Source organism: Trichoderma camerunense (genome assembly GCF_050948025.1).
Source record: "Trichoderma camerunense strain CBS 138272 chromosome Unknown V8C40scaffold_2, whole genome shotgun sequence".
Classification (NCBI taxonomy): Eukaryota; Fungi; Ascomycota; class Sordariomycetes; order Hypocreales; family Hypocreaceae; genus Trichoderma; species Trichoderma camerunense.
In genome coordinates, this window is record NW_028145368.1 from 3,275,090 (window position 1) to 3,294,721 (window position 19,632).

The window sequence follows — 19,632 nt, forward strand, 5'->3', positions numbered from 1 at the left end:
GCAAAAGCTGGAGCAGGAAATGATGAACATACCCCGCTTCTTACTTGTAAATGCTCAAAAAGTAGCTACGCATATCATCTCTTGTCATTCCTGTCAAGTAGTCTAGTTAGTCTGCAGTCGTTTTATTTTCATCAATGTTTACTGCCAGGATCCTCATCACCACCTTCATCCTTATCAGGCATAGTGATGCCTAGGCTTCTACCCTGCCGCACATTCGGCCTTGTTGGATCGTACATGAACACGCTGCCCAAGTCCGCACCGAACCACCGCAATTTAGCGCAATCTCGACAAGCCCGAATGCGATATTACGCATATGGTAGAAAGTAGGCTAGCTTCTTGTGAGCTTCCATTTACCTGAATTTAAATGCAATTCTAACATTTTTCCCTAATGTCGGTATTTTTGCAGGCATCATACTGCAGATCCTGAAAGAAGTATTGAAAATGGGTAAATGACCTGAGATTTAGATGCATTATGCTCAAGCTACTATCCATGGACGCTCATTACAATTCTAAGCGCAACCAATTTAGAAATGGTGCTGACTATGAGGCACCGATATATATTCCACTTTACAAGAGTAAACCAACCTTGAGCGATGAACGTAACTAGATTTAGTTATACCAGTACCATGAGAGAAAGGATATTTGCGTATCATAACAATACCCTGTGCCTTGATTGAAAGACAAGATGCATTTAGCTGTTTTGTACCAAAAGCATTATCTCCTGCTTTTCAAGAAGCGACATATATGCACCTTGGAAACAAAGGTTAACATTTGCATAAACATTGATGAAACGACAGGCTTACCAGCTGCTAGCCATCGATGGTTAAGAAGACGCAAGGTATTCTTCAATATGGATATTCTCTCGCTGATGGATTTTTGCGATGTCGAGCGTTGCAGCTTTGCATAAATGCAAGTTGCTTTATAAAGAAAATGTAACAAGAAAGGAGATACTCGTTCGCATTTTTGTCCACCCATTTCTGTCAGGAAGTTTGATATCCACTCTATTGCGGCGTTGAGAGAAGATTCAGCTTCTATCGACAGAGGCCCCATAATGGGATTTTCCCCGTCTAGCAATACGCCAGGATAGTCCAGTAGAAGTATACCGCTGGAAGAGATTAGACATGGCGAAATTTAAACCGTGAAAGACGTATTCCTTACCTGAAACACACCGCCATCTGACTGCAAAATGCCCACTGTCTCATTGTGCCTTCCATAAATGAGAGGTTGACAAGAGCCATAAGAGTGCGCCGTAATTGAGTGGTTTCGGTATCAGGTTCCTTTGCGACAGTGTATAACGCTTGACTTAGTAAATGAGCGGTTTGCGCAAACCGAGCAAAACGACCCATATAGGAGCCCGACGATGAGCCAATTGTCAAGGAGTTTTCTGGTCGTGATTCCTGGAAGATTTATGATTAGTATTATATTTGCATTTTCTGTATTAAAAACATACTCCTGTGTCCCACTCTTGGTCATCAGCGGGAAGATAGCTATCTGGTGATGGATCTGGAGTGATGAGATGTCGACCAGGATTGCAGAGATTGAGGTATCTTGTCCTTTGTTTTAGCACGAATAGCCACATTGTGTCTCTTTCAAAGGTTCCTTACCGGTCTAAGATTATAATAGACCACCACACTCGGCGTTGTTCTTCTACTTCATTCCATGGAAGCTTGTCCAATATTTGCGAAGTGATACTTTTTTCGATCTCGAGTGCCGCCGCATACCTAGCACATTGTCCTACAGATAAAAAAGCAGCCGGATATATCGCATGTCCTAGTTCGTAAATCGCAATAAGTACACCGGCTTGCAAAACTGTAACCGATAGTATTCCCGACGACTCCATTTCAAAATAAAATTGCTTTGCTGTTCGATATAGCACTGTTTTTGCCGTGGTGGTAAGAGAAGAGCTTAGTTTCATGCATATGACAAGCAGGCAGAGCTCGGACTTTCTATGCGTGAGATAGTTAGGCAGATTTGAAGAGAATTGTTTCTTTGACAAAATTGGCATCCACGTGTGAATGGAATCGAAATAGGTATTGGAGATGTTCTGAATGTCGACTATGGTACCAACATAGTCAGCAACCATTTTTGGGATCGCTATATCCACTTTGGGAGTTTCTAATTGTAGATGATAGAAAAAGTCGGGGTCCAGAAAGCGTGATGCAAGAATATCCGAGATATTGGGATCCGAGATGCCAGAGCGCCCTGGCCTTAATCTCTCGGTTGGCGTATGAAACAAAGACGTATTGGATCCAATAGGCATCGATTCATCTCCCTCAGGATTTGCTATCTGGCGCGTTCGTTCTTTACGGCGATACGGGTATTCACACAGGATCTGCCTCCTGAATGAACGCCGGCATCGTTAGCGTTGTTCCCTCGGTGAGAATACAGGTATTCAGTAGACTTCACATACTGCGTGCAAAGTGCACATCTGGGGTAAGTTTTGTCGCAGCGCCTCTTTGAATTCCGGCAAGCGATGCAAGCATATGGCGAATGAGTGATGTTCACTCCACTCATCGGGTTCATGCTGACTGGTTGAAATGGTAACTGATAGATGTGAGTAAATTACAAAAACATGTGCGGTGGTTCGGCGCGGACTCGTCGGTAGAGATGACTGACCGACATATGGACAAATATTATCGGCAGCAATTGCTTTTTTCTCTAGGGCAGCAATGACTAAAGCTTGCCTAGACACTTGAAGAGGAACTAGAAAAGATCAATGGTCGTGCGTCGGTCATAACTCCCGTAACAAAGGTGCCAACATTTTCTTTAGCGCAGAAGCCACCCGGGAGCTGCGGATCTAGAGGTCATTGGCAGTACCTCAAGCATCATGGAAACGTGGAGCAGAGAAATGTATCCTAATGTTCAGATAATTCGGGCTATGTCCGCAATGTAAGTCCGCACCGAAAGCCACCCACTAAGCGTAGCCAAACTCCACGCATACCGTACCTTAATGGAGATTCAGTGCCTACTAAGTATGCAACAGCGGTTGGTGGCTCCACCAAGTAGCTGTTGCGTGGAGTTTGCAGGTTATTACTATACGAGCTATTCATTCTGCACTTCCATGATATTTGATAATAGCCGGTTGTGAGGCTTTTGGACCACATCGCCAAGCTATTTGGAGAAGAAAAGATGAGGCAGGCAGATTTGGTTCGACGACAGGTAGACAATCCCAACACACTAAGCTAACGTAATGCATGGGTGGCCCGCACTGCACAAACATCATCGCTAGAAACGTTTTAATCTATGCCAAGATATAAAGAAGCTTTATGCAAGAGAATATAATTGAGTCGCTTGATTTGAATAGAAAAATGTCCGGGGTTCCTCAGATTAGACCCTCGAATTAAATAGGGACCTTGGAATAAGCGACTAAAATCTTGCCGTTATTTCTTATCTCAATCCATAAAGCAGAGCATATGTAGATATAACATAGAAACGATCGACATTTTAGCAGACCTAAAATTAATATGATCTTTCGCCTGTTGAATACTTCTTACTGAGGGACTTTTGTCTATCCTTTCTTTCATTAGGTGAATGGGTCATGCGACACACTACCAATTGGTATTACGGCGGATGATTTCAATCTCCCAAACAATGCTTCATATACAGCTGGCCCAATATTCGAGCGATACTTTGGCCTGAAAGAAATCATGAGAGACGAGTCATGAGAGAGAAAACAGCTTAGCGGCAGGCTGTACCTCTGCCACATTTAAAAGGGCATGATTTGGTGGTTATGGCTTATGTGTAGCTGAGGGATTCTAGTGTGATTCCCATAAAACATACTTTAAGGAGGTCAATTAAATGGACAAATGAATAGAGGATCGACTCATAATAAAATGGCAGTTAATTCATTACTCTTCTGAGGCTCTCTGGTTATACTGGACATTTCTTTCCTGCTGGTCAGACCGGTATTAAAACTGAAAGTTGGATCTACAAACTCATCTTGGTTTGAGTACAAGGGAATCTTGATAGGGGAGTGATCAATAATTAACAAGGGTTTGATTATCCAAGTGAAAGTGAAGGCTTGCTGCACGATGGATAAGATATAGAACTATCGCCATGATCTTACTAAGGAAAGGTACGTGTGTCTCTATACGTTGAAGCTCGGTTAATACTGCCAGAACTCCTCTCCTATTGGATCATACGACGATCATGTATTCAGTGTTTTACGATCAGAGTCCAGCATGCTAGTTTTATCAATTTTTTTATTTACAGAGACCAAAAGTCAACTTTCTTATATACATTCCATATAACCGCAGTGAAATACCCTCTACTTGACCAGCTGCCCCCCCTTATTGTAAAACTTCAATGGTGAAGCGTCTATATCCTTTGGTAGCTTCGGCCAAAATAGATACCCGATAATGCTGAACCCCCCATGTCGCGAAGAATAATGGTATAAACTATTGCTCTCTTCTCACAACCTCAGCTTAAATCCTTGTAAGCAGATTATCAGCGAATGTCCAGTTCTTGGATCCATCCCAGTTGATTGACCACGTCATCAAACCCTTAAGAGCGCCGTTATAGTGATCCCATGCCTGGCCTACCAAGGCTGGGGTCATGTAGCCACCACCAGCGCCAGATTGCGCGGGTAATCCAGGAACTTGCATGTTGTAGGGAACCTTGATTGTGGTGCCTTGGATAGTGATGCCATTGTTTAAGCAGTCAGTTTGTGCGGTGAAACCTTGAACAGTGCCGGCCGCATATGAATCGCCGGAGCAACCATACATGTCGCCGTTGTAGTATTGCATGTTTAGCCACCACAATCGGCCGTTGTCGACGTATTTCTTGATAATTGGGAGATAAGAACCCCAGATGGATCCGTACACAACACTGCCACCTGTCACATACGCCGTCTCTGGTGCCATAGTCAGGCCGAAGTTGGAAGGCATCTGTGCAAGGACACCATCAATGATGCGAATCAAGTTGGCCTGTGATGTGGATAGGGTGCCGATGCTGCCGCTTCCAACCAATCCCGTCTCAATATCGATATCGATGCCGTCGAAGTTGTACTGCTTCAAGATTGGGACGATAGTCGAGATGAACTTATCGGCGACAGTGCTAGAGCTAAGGTCGATACCAGCAGTGGCGCCTCCAATAGACATGAGGATAGTGGCACCAGCTGCTTTGGCCTGGCACATTTCGGCTGGTGTCGCAACTTTAACAGTAGCATCCATGCCATCTTCCCACAGTGCCGTACCATCTGAGAGGATGACTGGGAAAGCGGCATTAATCACGTTGTAGCCATTTTGTGCGATCACAGGGTTTTCGATAGGCGTCCATCCAAATCCGGGGTGAACACCATTAGCTGATCCATCCCAATTCTCCCAGTATCCTTGAAGAACCTTGCCAGCTGGCTTTCCCTTAGTTGCACATGTGCTTTGTGCGGAAGCAGTGCCGAATAATGTTGATGCGATGACAGGCAAAAGCAGAAAGCTTGCGTCCAGGAGGCGTGTCATGTTTAAAATGCTTGATTGAGTTGACGATAGGTGATCAAAATAGTTACTCAACCGAGCTGTAAGAATAAAGTGATTCTTGGATTTAGCTACACAATGGATGAAGGGGCCCTTGAGGTGCTTTTATAGAAAGTAAGCTCCTGATATCTGTTTCCCTTTAAGTTTTGCCATACCTGGATGCACAAATTTAGAAGGTAGTATTACTCCCACTAACTTTAGCCTTCGTTTGAGTTACAGCAGATTCATGTGGATCAAAGGATGTTCAAAGCATCAGATACCACAATGTGAACTACATTATCCGAAGGCCCACAAAATTTAAACGGTATTGAGCATAGGATAGCAACTAATGACCCGGCCCTAGATTGGTGATGTGTCTTATCAGCCAGGTGCAGCCTTGTAGTCAACGCCCATGATACCATTGCACGCCGCGTGATACTGGCTGCTGCCTCTATTCAGTGTACTCATTTCGGGAAAAGCGCATTCCCCGCGTTTTAGCTTATGAGGTATTTGGCTATAGTAATCTGTGCAAATAAATAGGAAGGTGAGGCGGAATCACGCGCCCGCGATTAAACGTAACGTAGGATCTTCACAGGGTATCCAGACTGACCTTTGACAGCATAGTCAACGCAAGTGTGTTTAATGTCTGAAGAAGGAAGTTCGGATCATAGGCAGTGATAATGATCAGCGGGGGGCCAGCTTACATACGTATATAGGGAATTTAGATCACGTTGCAGCAAATGTAGAAGCAGGTCCTTAAGGCATGGGTTACATTGCTTGGCAAGGCATGTAACATCAGTACAGAACAACTATGAGTTCTACTCGTACTAGAGATATAGCGCGGGCCATCGGTCATTCGTGAGTACTCGCGCAAGACTGTCAACATTCCGTTGTAGATTGCGGAGTACAACTACAATCCTTGCAATGTTTGTCTCGAAATTACGGGCCTTGTGACTCCTAGTTGCTGGGCCTGCGCTGTGGCCTTCCATATTTGGCGCTCCTGCCCGGGACCCCCACCAATGACCAAGGTTCTGGCTTCGTCAAATACTCCTATCTTAAATTCTCCGTCGAGATAGATATGCTCTCTTTTGTCAAGCAGCCTGGGTCGATAAGAGGCGGCAGCTAATCTGATAAAACTTACGCGAACGCCTTAACCCAAGCTCAATCAGATCTTACTTGCTTTCACCGATCCGTCTAACAACGAGAGATGCAAGGTGTACAAATGGTAAAATCGTGACTTGTAAATGAGAGTTTCACACCAAAGTCACGTTTTACATCAAGATTTCGCAAGATAAAGTTCGTCGAATGTAATCCAAGAAACTATAGCATGATGTCTAAAGTAAAGGACAGTACTTCTCATAGTACAGGAGGTACCAGTAACAGAGAACAACTTTTTTCAGATGCAACTGTAAACGAAATGCGATATTCCCGTAACACTAATCCTTGCGAAATTTGTCGCTCATAGGTTCCAAAATGAAGGTAAGTAGATTACAATCATTTGTATTGTCATTTACCATATGTGTCTACGGTCTCAATGTATAAGAATAATAATGTTGACCCATTGGCCTCTGCCACGGTATACCTCTTCGTGGCACATATCTATCCAACCTAACCATGTCATATATTTACCTTTTAAGGGGTAATGGCCCTCAAATCTCGTTTATTGATGACTGAAGCTCCAATGGAGTGTTTCTGCCTCAGCTCTTGTCAAACATGCGATGTACTGTCTACCAATGATGATGTATGCCTTCTTATGTTTAAGTTCTGTCTTTTAACGACCTTTTCTTTCGACTAGACTAGCCGCTCGTCAGCCACGTATGTGTCGGCTACGACCAGAATCCAATCGAATGCATCAACTATCTCCATAAGTTCGTCCACCTTGAAAAGCTCTTGCGAAATAGCAGTTATGCCCATGGACGATCCTAAGTTAATACTTGATGTCTAGGACATTGAGCGGAAAATTTCGACCTCCGAAAAGATTATCGCGGTGTTGTGACGTGACAAGTCTAAGCAATTAAAAAGTGACAAGTCATGAGATGTGAACTGTTCGCATTTTCGGAAAATTATAGGCATAGACATATCATCATGTGGTAATAAGCAATGACTTATTGGACCCATCTTGACACGCGGCCGACTGCCACGATCTATGAAAGGCTCGTTTGCAATCCAGTTTCTCCCGCTAAGGTTAAAATTATTCCATTTGAATTTTTTTTTTTCCGATAGAGCGATAAGATTCTGACTGTTACTTGGATATAGATTCACCTTGCCTGCTCGTCGACACATGTTTATTGTTAATCACCCAACTACATCGCCGCGTCTGCTGGCATCCATCTCCGTTGCGCAAAATTGACTGTAAAGCCTATTAAAAATCTCAAGATGCACCAACATCTTGTTCATATAACAAACCTTTTGGCGTAACAGCTGTAGTGGCTCAAGAAGCAGGAATGTCTCATTCCATGTGACGCTGCACACCGTGTATCCCGTCGCCTCCACACCCAAAGAATGCATGCAAAGGTCAACATCATTTATAATGTAGGAAATCGTATACATCGTATCGGTTCATTCCTCTCGTCCCATATAGGTCTTGCTTGCTACCCTTGTGGCCTCCATATCCGCTGACCTTCTTCCACGACTATTCCTGCCCCTGGAAGAATTTGTCTCAACATTTCGTTGGCCCCTTTACTTGCATCCCGTGCCTTTTCCCAATGCCGGGGATATCCCAAGCTGACCTCTTCATATCTCACCCCTTCTTTGACATCTGTCCGTCGAACATGCAAATGTCCCGAGACCACCACCAGTGCCCCTCCGTAGTCTGCTCCAAAACGCCCGACCTCTGTCCAATCCTGAGTTCTCTTCGTTCCACACCACAGAGAAAACCGAGGGACTTTTGGAATGAAGACTAAATCTTCTCGTAGAGGCCAGTGGTTGACAATCACAAATTTCGAATTCGGATATCTCGAGGCGTAGTCGGAAAATTTGAGCTCCCATCTCTCGCACAGTTTCGTACACCATTCGTCCCGCGAGCTATATGGGTCTGGATGCAGCACGGCCTCGTCCGTGGCATAAATGTTCTCTTCCATCGCCCATTCCAACGCTTTCTCTCGGGATACATCTGCCGGGCGAAACGAATAGTCGTATAATGTGAATACTAGCGCGATCACCACATCAACGCCATCCGGCCCGGGCCATAGCATCCAATCATCCTCTGGCGTGAGGACACCGTACTCCCGTGCCAGTTCCACCAAGGCATTGTATTTTGCTTCACCTTTTAGTTGATCGGCAGGGTGCTTGGCCATGTGAGACGAGATGCTGTAGAGCTCATGGTTTCCTGGGACCCAGAATACGTGCGTGAAGCAGGCTTTGGCGCGCTCAAAGGCAGCCGTTAAGTGCGTAGCTGATTCGCCAATGTCACCTGCAAGAATGAGACCACTACCGGGTGGTTTTGGCTGCAGAAGATTCCATGTTGAGGTATTTAGGGGATACGAAAGATGCAAATCGGAGATGGCATAAAGCTTCGCCATGGTTACTTGATGCTGGAGATGGGAGAGAGATAAGCGGAGTGGGGTTAGGCAGTCAGCCTTTATAACGCGTTTGATCAAAGGAATCGCTTACCTAACGTGAGACATGACTGCAGAATTATGACATCAAAAAAAGTATCATGTACTTGCTGAAATGCCTTTGCGCAACCTGCAAGCGTTTCAATGCTTAGTCCGCATATCATTGGCTGGAATTTGCCTTGTAATTTGACATTAAAGGTCGTGTACACCTCAGCTCTTTGCGTCTTATCATCGACCCACAGCCTTACTTAACAGTAGCTACTGAAGATGAACGCATCCGCCCTTGTACGGGTAGGACAGCGGCCGCTAGCGACACAAGTGTAAATGACTACGGGGTAGTTGGGCCGCTATTAATACAGAGAACCTGGAGCAAAATGGTCAAGGCAGCTGAGCACTTATTATTCAAGCTTGTGTTGTTCTGTTGTTTACCTGATTTGTTCCGTTAGAGTATTGTTTATATGGGTCGGTATCGCAGTTTGTTGGTTATGTACACAAGTGGCAGGTCAGTACCATAGACGAAACTTGAATCATCGATAAGGCGCATGAAAGTATAGGTCCTTCCTTAGCTTTTATTCCACCACTCTGGGTGGAGATGATTCCCAAAAGCCTAACCTTAAAACAAGTGTGCAACTCAAAGCTTAATATGAGCCACGCTATCACTCCATGGAGTACACCGTGATTGAAGGCAGGACTACCACACACAATAGCCGAGAGTTCTATCTTCCGCTTATTTATTTCCAATTAAAAGTGTATCGGATTACGTCGCATATAACCCCGGATGCGTGCAGGTTAATAGGTACCGTTCTAATCGTGGCTACATTGCCATATTCACATAAATATTAACTATCTAGCTAAATGAAGAGGCCAAGCCTTCATCGCAGGGGACAAAAAAAGGCAAATTGCGCTATTTCTGTTGAGTTCAGGGTGTAATTTCGGCAGTAATTATAAATTCTACGGGACATCCACTGTTCGTATCCAACCATGACGGCGATTCAACAAGCTTTACTGCACTTAGGCACGTACTATGTGTAAATGGTAGTTTAACATTTTTATTGGAGATAGCTCTAAGTCAATCACAAGATGGTTCTCCATTGCAGATTCCCCGTTCAGTATCACTCATAATCATCGTGCGGGCTGAGCAAAAGGAATGCAGCGATAATCAGGACATGTATATCTACGGCTTATACAAATTCGAATGGATGATAAATAGGTATGAAGACAGTGGAAGGTACGATAGTGATAAAACTATTCAGACCTTGTAGAAAACTATCACAGCAAAGTAGATTTTTAAGAAGATAGAAAACATCAGAGATATAACTGCATAAAGAACTATTTCGCGTACCACATAGACCTAAGGGGTCTGCATTGCAATCCAGCTCTTACTCCCTGCTTTTCCATACTGGGGGCCAATAAGATCAAAATAATTGCTCAACAATTACAACGCCATTGGTGCAGTCACAGTGACAATGTCGAGTTTGTCCGCATCATAGTGGACCTTCTGCATCCATTCTTTGACACTCCTGGTCCGGTGAGGATGGATCTCATCTAAAAGCGCATAATCCCGTTTGATTAAGCCTGTATTGTCAATGGAATTCTGATACATTTTCCACCAACCAGAAAAGCTTTCATATACTGTGTGTAGCGTTGGGTCATTTGGTCCAGCTGTGGTAGAGCCCATTTTATGGTCTCGAGAGGGGCCCCAGCCGACTTCCTCAAACCATTGGTCCAGCTCAATATTGGTTCCCTTGGCAGGTAGCCCTGTAGCCTCTGTGAGGGCTTTGGCTAGAATAGTTGGCGTAACGTGTTCCACTCCTAGTTTAAGGTTCATCCCCGCAGATCTTTTCGGATGTTCGATAATCCAACGAACGTAGTATCCCATATCATCCAAACAAGTCAATGGGAAGCCACCATCGTTAACAGGGAAGCGAAAGTCGTAAACACCATCCTCGCCCTTCGTTGGCCTCATTAAACCCCACAGCTGCTCAAGATAGGGGCTCGTGGCAAGAATTGTCCATCTCATAGGCGATTGGGGCAGCGCAGATATCCACTGTTCAACATGGCCTTTGCCATAATAATGAACAGATCGAAAAGAGTCGTCGTACTTCGTTTCCAAAAAGAAATTGTCAAGTGATGACCATATATAGTGCTTTACACCACTCTGTACTGCAATTTCGAAGATTCGAATACCCCAAAATATTTCATCCTTGATACCCAGCGCCCAACTATTGAGATTGACAAACGCATAGTCAATTCCACGGAATGCTCTTTTCAAGTCAGGAACAGAGTCCACGGCACCCAGAGAGAAGGTCACGTTTGGGAGCTCTGAGAGTTTTTTTGCGTTACTCGAGGTAACATCTCTTGTGAGAACTCGAACTTGAAAGCCATGATTGGCCAACTCTGGATAAGTATCAGTAAATGATCTCATAATTGTCGCCAAGAGTTGGAATACCTTCGACAATCGGTACTCCTTGAGCTCCAGTACCACCAATTATAAGGGCCGTTGGAGAAGTCATTTTTCTTTCGCCTATGTCTCTAGAGTGAAAATGAGTAATCGGAATTGTTGGCGTGTGGCTCAATTCTTAGTGAATGATCGTTTGCTCTAAAACTCGGCGAGGTATCACGTTTAAGTACTCAGGTTTGCCCGATAATTAATGGCAATGCAATAGAGAGTCTTCTAGCATTTGTCTAATATGAAGGTGCAGCTACAATCAGGAATTGTCCGTAAGATTTGTTTAAGTGCGCAGCTTAGAAAGCAGTTGCTGCCCGAAATCATAGGTCACTCGTTGCTTCACGCGAAGGCATTGCGTCACAGGGTGACATGTGCGTTTGCGAATTCCAAATCAGTTGACAGTCCAGAGTGTCAATGTGTAATGTAGTGTGCACAATCAAATTGTTTATGGTAACATTGTTGCCAAACCAAACACCATAAAACAACTTAGTTAACCATAATATCAGCTCACGCCCATGGTGAACCAGCCACCAAATGCACAACTGCCGAGCTTGTCTGCAAATGCACCTTAGTTGCGCCCAGCGGGCCAGGGTAGATATCCTGGTCCGCACGCTAATATATGTAAGCTGTGCTATGCCCTTTCAGCACATGTCACGGACACTAGACTACCAGCGACTGCTAGCAGGAAAATAACCTGAACAGAAAACACCGTTCCTCATAGTATGTCTATAGAGAAGAAGAATTATGACTAATATTGGTATGAATAATGTATAATTATCTTCATTAAGAGATAATGGCAATTACCTAGCTATCTTAATTTTGGCCTACTGGATGAACGTACAGCGTACACCCCAGGATTGTTATTGTGGAAGTGTGAAGATAACCTGCATTCCCAACTGAGCTTCTAATAGTAATATACTTCCATATCTAATGCACGAAAAAGGAATAGTACTGGTACAATACGATTTTCAAGTTCAACATCATTTAATTATGCCACCAATACCCATCTGCCTTGACACTACGGTTGGTTGATTGATTATCTCCCCTATGACCTGACGGGCTAATTCCGCCATTGACGCAGTGTATCCACGTAATTCGAACTGCTTTCCAGCACTTAATTTAAGAAAAAAGATCAAATGAGGCGAACCAGATGATCTGTCATACGTGGTCTACTCAAGTACTTGCTATGTGATACTATATGATTTCTAAGCTCCATGCTACGAGTGGTTTATAAGGGAAAATCTCCTTTCTCCATCCGTGCCAACTTCTGAATCTCTAACCTGGCCAAAAAAACTAGATTATATCTATCCACTAAATATTTTTGTAACTCTCCTCCAAATCATCTTTCAGCAGTGGCATTTCATACTGATACCACTCTTCTCCTCACCGACCCGTACAATGACTTCATACAACTCATAAAAATCTCTCTTAATGACTGTTTAGCTAATAATCTAATCATTTCAATTTTTTTTTTAGTGATAGCATCCTGCTTGAAGTACGGACGACAGGCTTGCGCGTGGTTCAGTTGGCGTGAAATATGTTGTACGGAATAATCTTCGGCGGTGGAAGCTTACTATCGCGGATTTTTAGGCTGGCTAAACGAACTGATGTCGGCTTGCCACTGTTGAGATTTCGAGGTGAGCCTAATTTGTGCGGATCAGGGTATCCTTGTCCGCAGCTAGTTGTTAGCTCTTTGTTACTGACCTGAAGTTGGCTGAATGCGCCGCCTTGGCAAGCAGTATATGGATAGCTTTCATAGAAATGCGTCGCAAATAGCTAACCACATAATGATGGTCTTATTTAAACATTTTTGAAAGATATAAAGGCAGCATCTATCCTGGCCATCATACATCCTTCAAAAGCATCAACAGCCAAGATTCTCTATGCACCATTGAAAAACTATTATTTAGGCCATCATGTCTTTCAAGAACATTGCTGCGATCGGTGCAAGCGGAAATCTGGGCTAGGGCATCTTACCTTTGCTACTTGATTCTGCACTAGACATTACTGCGGTTGCTCGCCTGATGTCTGACGAATAGACTACTCCTTCGAATCTCTGAAATCTGCTTTCCAAGGCCGGGATGCTGTTCTATGCCTCGTTTCTGTTGCCGGTGTTAGGGCCGAAATAGCCATGGCAGATGCTGCTGTTGCTGCTGGAGTTCAATGGTTTATCCCATCCGAGTTTGGGCACGATACAACTAATCCTCGTGTTGTTGAAGTTCTTCCCCCATTCTACGAGAAAGTGAAGATAATAGACCACTTGCGCTCAAGAGAAAAGGATGGATTGAACTGGACGAGTTTGCATACGGGGTTCTTTTTCGATTTCGGCCTCACTTTCGATCTCCTGGAGTTCGATCTACGCCAGAAGACAGCAGTCATATGGGATGACGGCAACAGCAGATCAAGCATGTCCACATTCAAGACCATTGCACAGGCAATAATACAGATCTTTGCGGATCCAACATCGCGAGAAGAAGCAAAGAATCAGTACATACGTATTGCAACAGTAACGACGACTCAAAACGAGATACTTCAAGCTTTAGAAAGAGTCAGCGGGACTAAATTCCAAGTCACTCGCATCGAAACGGCAGAGGGGAAGCGCCTGGGAGACCAGCATTTAGCACCAGGAGACAAGGATTTAGCGGGATTTTTTCTCCTTCTCAAGTATGTGGCACTAGGGAAGAACGAATTCTTGGATTGGGAAAATAGATCTGGACCTCACCGCCTAGCCATCAAAGCTCAGCAGGAATCTGTCCTGGACGTTGTGGGTCGCATGTATCCAAAAGTCACTGGAGAAGTAGAGAGAGGCGAACAGTAAAGAAATTTTTTGGGATCCTTCACTTCAAACGTTGTTCTACTTGCTTATGAGACCCTTTTTTAATAGATAATATTTGTTGATTTGCAATTTTTACGCGCCTGTCATTGGGATTGTCTCGAAAGACGGAAGAAATTGAGTGCTTATTTTAAAGTTGCATCTGGCCGACATTGGCATCGTCATATAAGCGAACAAACTTTGGTGGCGTGCAAAAAAGGGCTGTTGATTGGCATTTAGCAGTTACATAAGCCACATTAAGTCACCAAAGCGAATTGCTAAGCACTTCTGGAAGCAGCGACCGTCTTCAATACTGCTTCAATGCTGCTTCCGCAACTACCGCCCCAGCTCAATGTTTCAATGTCAATTTACACCAGATTATCTCTCCTGAAGCCAAGACGAAGAAATACTTAGATCGAAAGTCCTCTTCATAATGAATGCTTGCGCCTATTGCAAAAATGGAAAGCGGAAATGCGACAAAGCACGACCTTCGTGTTCCAACTGTATACGGTAGGCATCTCTCAATTGAAGTTCATGAACACACGATGTAATAATTGCCGTTTAGCCTCCATAGAATCTGTACCTACACAGAAGATGCAGTTCAGGTCAATTTTCCCACTAGTCTATCAGGGCAGCAAGACCCTGCTAGCAGATCTGTTCCGATAGCCGAAGACATGCATGCATTTGAGCTCCCAGGATCACGTTTTGCTCGCTCTATCTCAGCTCTTGGTCCAATAAACCAGATGCCGCTACGGCAGCCCATGATAAATCTCACAGTGAGAGCTGAAGCACTTCAGATATTAGGATCATTGGACAAGATGAACGAAATAGCGGCACAATACTTCGTTGGCACGCACCAAAGGATGTCAATACTATCCAAATCTAGGTTCTACAGGAGCCTTCAAACTATAAATGCCGAACCAAAAGCTGACTTCTTAACACTATGCCTATGCATGTATCTAATTGAGCAAATTCCCTTGCAGCAACCAATGAGCATGCAGTCGACCCTCTATGTTATTATTAAGAGTTTGCTTGGTATGCTCGAAGCGACGGAACAAATATCACTCGACATCGTCCAAGCCAGAACACTTGTAACCTGCTATGAAATAGGTCATGGCCTTCATACAGCGGCCTGTATCTCCGTTGCTGCGTGTGCGAAAACAGCTCGAGCTCTGGGTCTCCATAAACAGATGCACCGCAACTCAAATAACGGAATCGACGGGCTCATTGCAGAGGAGGAAAAGAGAACATGGTGGGCGATAATGAACATGGACAGATTTGTTGGACTGTGTAGTGGCGATTTTTTATTTTCGACGGAGGACCCTGAGGGATTGGATCCGCTTCCAGTTGAAGATCTGCTATGGTCGCAGGATGGTGATCCAGTAGACTTGAGAGCCTCGATCCTCGGCGCGCCCACGCTTGCCACACCCCCAACACAGTCCGTGGGGCAGATGGCTCGAGAATGTCAGGTCTCTCACCTGGCCGGCCGGGTGATTCGACACACCACCAATCCTACATCTGACCCTAACTTCAATGCGGAGGAAGCGATACAGCTTGAACGTACATTGCAGACTATTCTGTTGTTGCTGATTGATGAGGATCTGACTTTTGGAAGATATTGTGGAGCCCTTGGGATCTGTGACAGGTGCGTTCTCTCATCACGTCCTCTTATAATTTCCCACTGGCAACTGTTCTCTAACAGAGGTAGCGCTCTTTTCACACTTTACGAATTTTTACTTGGCCGCTGCGATGAACATGGGCCAGAAAAAGTCAGAATACTCGAGTCTATGCAAGAATTGTCAGAGAGAGCCGTCATGTTTGCAGAGGCTGGCTACGCAGATAAAGAAACATTTTATCTCGAGACACTTTCACCTTTCCTCCCATACTGTCTCTATCAAGCTGGAATCGTGCAGTATAGGCTGTGGAAACAAAAGGGTGACTTAATTCATAAAGCGCGGCTTGATGCCCTCTCAAATCTTCTGAGAGGAAATGGCAAGCGATGGGCTGTTGCAGGTAAGCGTCTTAATCTTCTTCAGGCAGAAAACCCCTATTGGGAGACAAAATTGCTGATGGAAACAAGCAACATATTTGGATGTTTTGGAAAGATTGCAAGAATCCTGGCCACCTATAGTGACTCCATCTTATCTGCTGAACTTTGGAGAACAGGCTTCAGTCCCATGAAGGGAAATCTAGACCCTCCGAACACTATTGATGGTAGCCATGTGATAGCAATAATAGAAGGGCGAGTTAATGAGTATCTGAGCGTTGCGTTCCGACTGGCTTATCCTCTACACATTGATGTAGGAGTCACGTTTGAAGAAAATTTGAAGGCGTTGACGATTGCTTGTCTTCTACATGCATATCGACATCTTGAACGATTGCAAAACAGTTTGGCTTGAAGTCTTCTCCACAAATCCAAGTGAACCTTGGAGAATTAAGGTTAAAAGAGTATATACTGGTCAACTCTTGATGATCAACTGAGAATCATGTCTATTGCAATGACACTAATTTTACCAAGTTTTGACACATGTTCCTCTGTGCACCTTCCATATTCTGCTTCACAAAGGGCATAAGCCAACTGGAACATTCCAAAACCACATTCTGGGATAGAATCCAGCTGCCGCCACCTACACTATCTCCATCCTTCGTATCACACTTAGAACCTTCTTTGTTCGCCTTGTTTACCGTATATGTTGCCGTTACAACTACTCCCGCAGACGCAACTGCACGAGATTTGAGACCATCTATTGTATTCTGGAAGGTAACAATAATAGTCGTGGGGTATTTGCCCCAGTCCCCAATTCCCGGGAATATCATGATCTTTTCTATTGCCTTGTATACCTTAACTGGATAGTCAAGATTGTCAAAATACGTATCAAAATCGGAAGCTTCAGCTGAACTGATCTCGCTGTAAGAAGCTAGTTGCGGTTGAACCGTAAGAAGATTTTCATGAAGATGAAGGACATCTATGACATCATTGGCCAAGATATTGGATGGAATTGGATATTCAGCATTGTATATGTGCGTGGCTCGTGCCATTTTGAGAGTGCTTTCTTGTAAGAGGATTGACAGAAGAGAGGCGTTGAATGGATAAATTGAGGTGGAAGAAAATAGCGCTATACATATAAGCAGCCAAGCAAGATGAACAGGTAGCCTAACTTTATTTGGCAGTTGCAGGGCTAATCAGCTCTTTTAGTGGTGAAGTGGCCTGGACAGAGCTCCGTAGCAGAGAATCGGGGTGGTTGGAGGTGAATGCTTGCTAAAATCCGCTATTGTGTGACACTCATTGGTCGAGATTTGTGAGATTGTCGTATAAATGTGTATTCAGTATTTTATGACTCTCATCACTGCTTAATTCGACGAAATTACAATGGATGCTGTCACAGTGTATACAGATATTGGGCGGTAATGTGCCAATACGGACTCATACATAGATCCTCGTGATTTGTATTGTTTCCTCATTCTGAAAAGATGCTACACCACGATACTGTGAAGTAAGCTGGTTCAAAGATCCCCCGAGATCTTCTGCAAAAGAGTTGGACTTGTCCACATCGGTCGCCATCCATGACTAGGTAGGTGTATGGATAGTACAATAGAAACAAATGGCTCCAATATAACGAGATGGTACTAGAGATGCGACCACTGTTGCTCTTGTGCACATAAGTGAATACTAGCAACCTACTTTATGCACCGTCTTCGGTCTCCGACTATTGTGACGCTCTGGTGTTGTGGCTGATCTCTCACAACATCCGCACGACCATTGGCATATTTCGTACCTTTATCTCCCTTTTGACTGTGCGTCATCATCACACAATTCATTGTCGATTTCTGTCTCTTTTTATAGGTTTCTTAGTGGTCCCAACCCATGGTAAGGATCTTGTCAACGTGAGGATAGCTTGATTTGTATAATACATCTGTAAGCATACCAGGGCTAACAGCCCTTTTTGGAATGCCATTTCGTGTTTATAGATATTTCAAATAAGCATCTACCATGTCACAATATTTGATGTAGTCGGGTTGAACACTGCACATGGCCGTTGGTAGTGCGGTTGGAGGCTCTTCTAGCAACCTGTAGGTCGGAATGTTCCGCCTGATTCTGATTTGCCGAAACCATACTTCTTTTCTCCTTCATTATTTATCTATGACTCTCAGCGGCTAAAAGTACGAACCTCCAATTGCCAAGTGAAGTAAGAAATTATCCCAATAGTCGTAAATATTCCGGCCCAAGCCATCGCTGCTTTTCGAAGGATACTCAGTGTAAACTTATCTCTTGCTGCAGCCTCGTTGACATGTGGAAATGGCTCTTGTGGAATTGGTTTGCCTAAGAATTTGCAGAGTGGCTCCCATCCTGATCCCAGCTCTACTTCAAGCAGGCGCTCCTTTGGAACTAAATTGCGCACATACTCGTTATGCTGTTCAATCCAGAGTGGGTTGCATCTACGGCCAGTTCTATCTTCAGCTCTGTAATCAGATTAATCATGCTGTTCTTGCTAGGAGACTTGAGGGCATCTTACGCTTCAAAGAATCCTCGCGCAGTGTCAATAAACCATCGAATACCAGGTAGTGGCATGGTGATGTATCCCATAGTTCTACTTCCTGCGTTATCGGCTACTGACTCGAAACTCTTCCACCACGCCGCTGGAGGGCGTGTGACGAGGACGAATTTTGCATCTGGATATAATTCCATGAGTTCTGGGAGGAAATCAATGGCTGTGACATCCGTTGCACCTGCAAAACCTGAAAAGGCATCTTCAAGCGCTTTGAGTAACTGTGTGCGATCTCCCTCACGCTTGTATCGATATATCTGATTCCATTTTTTACAGTACGCTGGGAGATGTCAACTAGTGCGCCTAGAACTAAGAGGAATCCCAAGTTGCACTTACAGTCTTCTCGATTAAAAAGCTGGCTGGCTGTATGATGTACCGGTCCGTCGAGCAGCTTCTCTAGGGCATAGGCATAGGATAGCGTCCCTGTTCTCGAGAACCCAGCATCTATCACCTCCAGCCTTCTTCCTTTATCCACCGGTACAGATGCTTCTTGTCCCATTATTCTTTCAGACTGTGTATAGTAACTGAAATAACGATAGGTATAGTACGAAGTGAAAAAGCTTGCACCCCTGTGTTAGATATATAATGAACACAAAGCGATTAAATCAGGGGATACATGTTATAGGATAGGAATGGACATATCTGACGTAAGCTTACATGTACACAAGCATTTAAGTTTGAGATGGATAATACTAGTTGTACCCGAATTCAGACAAAGAAGCTAATCTAAGTATTAGGAAAGCACTGTGATTGTAGATGGGAAGAATTATAGTAACAATGTGGAATCCTTTTATGTGAGTGATAACAGAGGCGACTCGAT

At 44.2% G+C, this 19,632-nt stretch overlaps 8 protein-coding genes across 8 annotated transcripts; 2 read left to right on the top strand and 6 right to left on the bottom strand.

Moving 5' to 3' along the window:
* Positions 1-451: 451 nt before the first annotated feature.
* Positions 452-2,608, bottom strand: V8C40DRAFT_106657 (uncharacterized protein). Its single transcript, XM_083210729.1, has 6 exons — positions 2,411-2,608; positions 1,605-2,339; positions 1,451-1,547; positions 1,159-1,397; positions 804-1,105; positions 452-750 (listed from the first exon to the last, which is right to left on the bottom strand). Exons 1-6 carry the CDS (start codon positions 2,521-2,523, stop codon positions 692-694), a joined length of 1,545 nt encoding a protein of 514 aa, XP_083078515.1. The 5' UTR covers positions 2,524-2,608; the 3' UTR covers positions 452-691.
* A 1,415-nt stretch (positions 2,609-4,023) lies between these two features.
* V8C40DRAFT_106671 (chitinase) lies at positions 4,024-5,712 on the bottom strand. The gene is made up of 2 exons (XM_083210730.1): positions 5,624-5,712; positions 4,024-5,570 (listed from the first exon to the last, which is right to left on the bottom strand). Exon 2 carries the CDS (start codon positions 5,451-5,453, stop codon positions 4,425-4,427), a length of 1,029 nt encoding a protein of 342 aa, XP_083078516.1. The 5' UTR covers positions 5,454-5,570; positions 5,624-5,712; the 3' UTR covers positions 4,024-4,424.
* Positions 5,713-7,642: 1,930 nt separating this feature from the next.
* Positions 7,643-8,986, bottom strand: V8C40DRAFT_234511 (Metallo-dependent phosphatase). The gene has a single exon (XM_083213638.1). The coding sequence runs from the start codon at positions 8,966-8,968 to the stop codon at positions 8,039-8,041; it is 930 nt and encodes a 309-aa protein (XP_083078517.1). The 5' UTR covers positions 8,969-8,986; the 3' UTR covers positions 7,643-8,038.
* A 1,453-nt stretch (positions 8,987-10,439) lies between these two features.
* Positions 10,440-11,517, bottom strand: V8C40DRAFT_262137 (NAD(P)-binding protein; the record flags this gene model as incomplete). The annotated part of the gene is made up of 2 exons (XM_083219340.1): positions 10,440-11,401; positions 11,454-11,517. 2 exons carry the CDS (start codon positions 11,515-11,517, stop codon positions 10,440-10,442), a joined length of 1,026 nt encoding a protein of 341 aa, XP_083078518.1.
* Positions 11,518-13,584: 2,067 nt separating this feature from the next.
* On the top strand, positions 13,585-14,271 carry V8C40DRAFT_262138 (NmrA-like family domain-containing protein; the record flags this gene model as incomplete). The annotated part of the gene is made up of 1 exon (XM_083219341.1): positions 13,585-14,271. The coding sequence occupies one exon, from the start codon at positions 13,585-13,587 to the stop codon at positions 14,269-14,271; it is 687 nt and encodes a 228-aa protein (XP_083078519.1).
* Positions 14,272-14,597: 326 nt separating this feature from the next.
* On the top strand, positions 14,598-16,723 carry V8C40DRAFT_234512 (uncharacterized protein). Its single transcript, XM_083213639.1, has 4 exons — positions 14,598-14,775; positions 14,831-15,910; positions 15,974-16,278; positions 16,346-16,723. The coding sequence occupies exons 1-4, from the start codon at positions 14,699-14,701 to the stop codon at positions 16,444-16,446; spliced, it is 1,563 nt and encodes a 520-aa protein (XP_083078520.1). The 5' UTR covers positions 14,598-14,698; the 3' UTR covers positions 16,447-16,723.
* Positions 16,659-17,352, bottom strand: V8C40DRAFT_234513 (uncharacterized protein). Its single transcript, XM_083213640.1, has one exon. It carries the CDS (start codon positions 17,302-17,304, stop codon positions 16,756-16,758), a length of 549 nt encoding a protein of 182 aa, XP_083078521.1. The 5' UTR covers positions 17,305-17,352; the 3' UTR covers positions 16,659-16,755.
* Positions 17,353-18,413: 1,061 nt separating this feature from the next.
* Positions 18,414-19,311, bottom strand: V8C40DRAFT_272768 (sulfotransferase family protein; the record flags this gene model as incomplete). Its single annotated transcript, XM_083220391.1, has 3 exons — positions 18,414-18,726; positions 18,780-19,092; positions 19,149-19,311. The coding sequence occupies 3 exons, from the start codon at positions 19,309-19,311 to the stop codon at positions 18,414-18,416; spliced, it is 789 nt and encodes a 262-aa protein (XP_083078522.1).
* Between the last annotated feature and the right edge of the window lie 321 nt (positions 19,312-19,632).

Excerpts from the sequence above, each read along its gene's own strand:
- V8C40DRAFT_234511 (XM_083213638.1), bottom strand. The coding sequence starts at position 8,968 with ATGGCGAAGCTTTATGCCATCTCCGATTTGCATCTTTCGTATCCCCTA.
- V8C40DRAFT_106671 (XM_083210730.1), bottom strand. The coding sequence starts at position 5,453 with ATGACACGCCTCCTGGACGCAAGCTTTCTGCTTTTGCCTGTCATCGCA.
- V8C40DRAFT_234512 (XM_083213639.1), top strand. The coding sequence starts at position 14,699 with ATGAATGCTTGCGCCTATTGCAAAAATGGAAAGCGGAAATGCGACAAA. Across the intron at positions 14,776-14,830 it reads TCGTGTTCCAACTGTATACG|CCTCCATAGAATCTGTACCT; the intron begins GTAGGCATCTCT and ends ATTGCCGTTTAG. Across the intron at positions 15,911-15,973 it reads GCCCTTGGGATCTGTGACAG|CGCTCTTTTCACACTTTACG; the intron begins GTGCGTTCTCTC and ends TAACAGAGGTAG.
- V8C40DRAFT_234513 (XM_083213640.1), bottom strand. The coding sequence starts at position 17,304 with ATGGCACGAGCCACGCACATATACAATGCTGAATATCCAATTCCATCC.
- V8C40DRAFT_106657 (XM_083210729.1), bottom strand. The coding sequence starts at position 2,523 with ATGAACCCGATGAGTGGAGTGAACATCACTCATTCGCCATATGCTTGC. Across the intron at positions 2,340-2,410 it reads AGATGTGCACTTTGCACGCA|GAGGCAGATCCTGTGTGAAT; the intron begins GTATGTGAAGTC and ends GCGTTCATTCAG. Across the intron at positions 751-803 it reads CCATCGATGGCTAGCAGCTG|GTGCATATATGTCGCTTCTT; the intron begins GTAAGCCTGTCG and ends TTTGTTTCCAAG.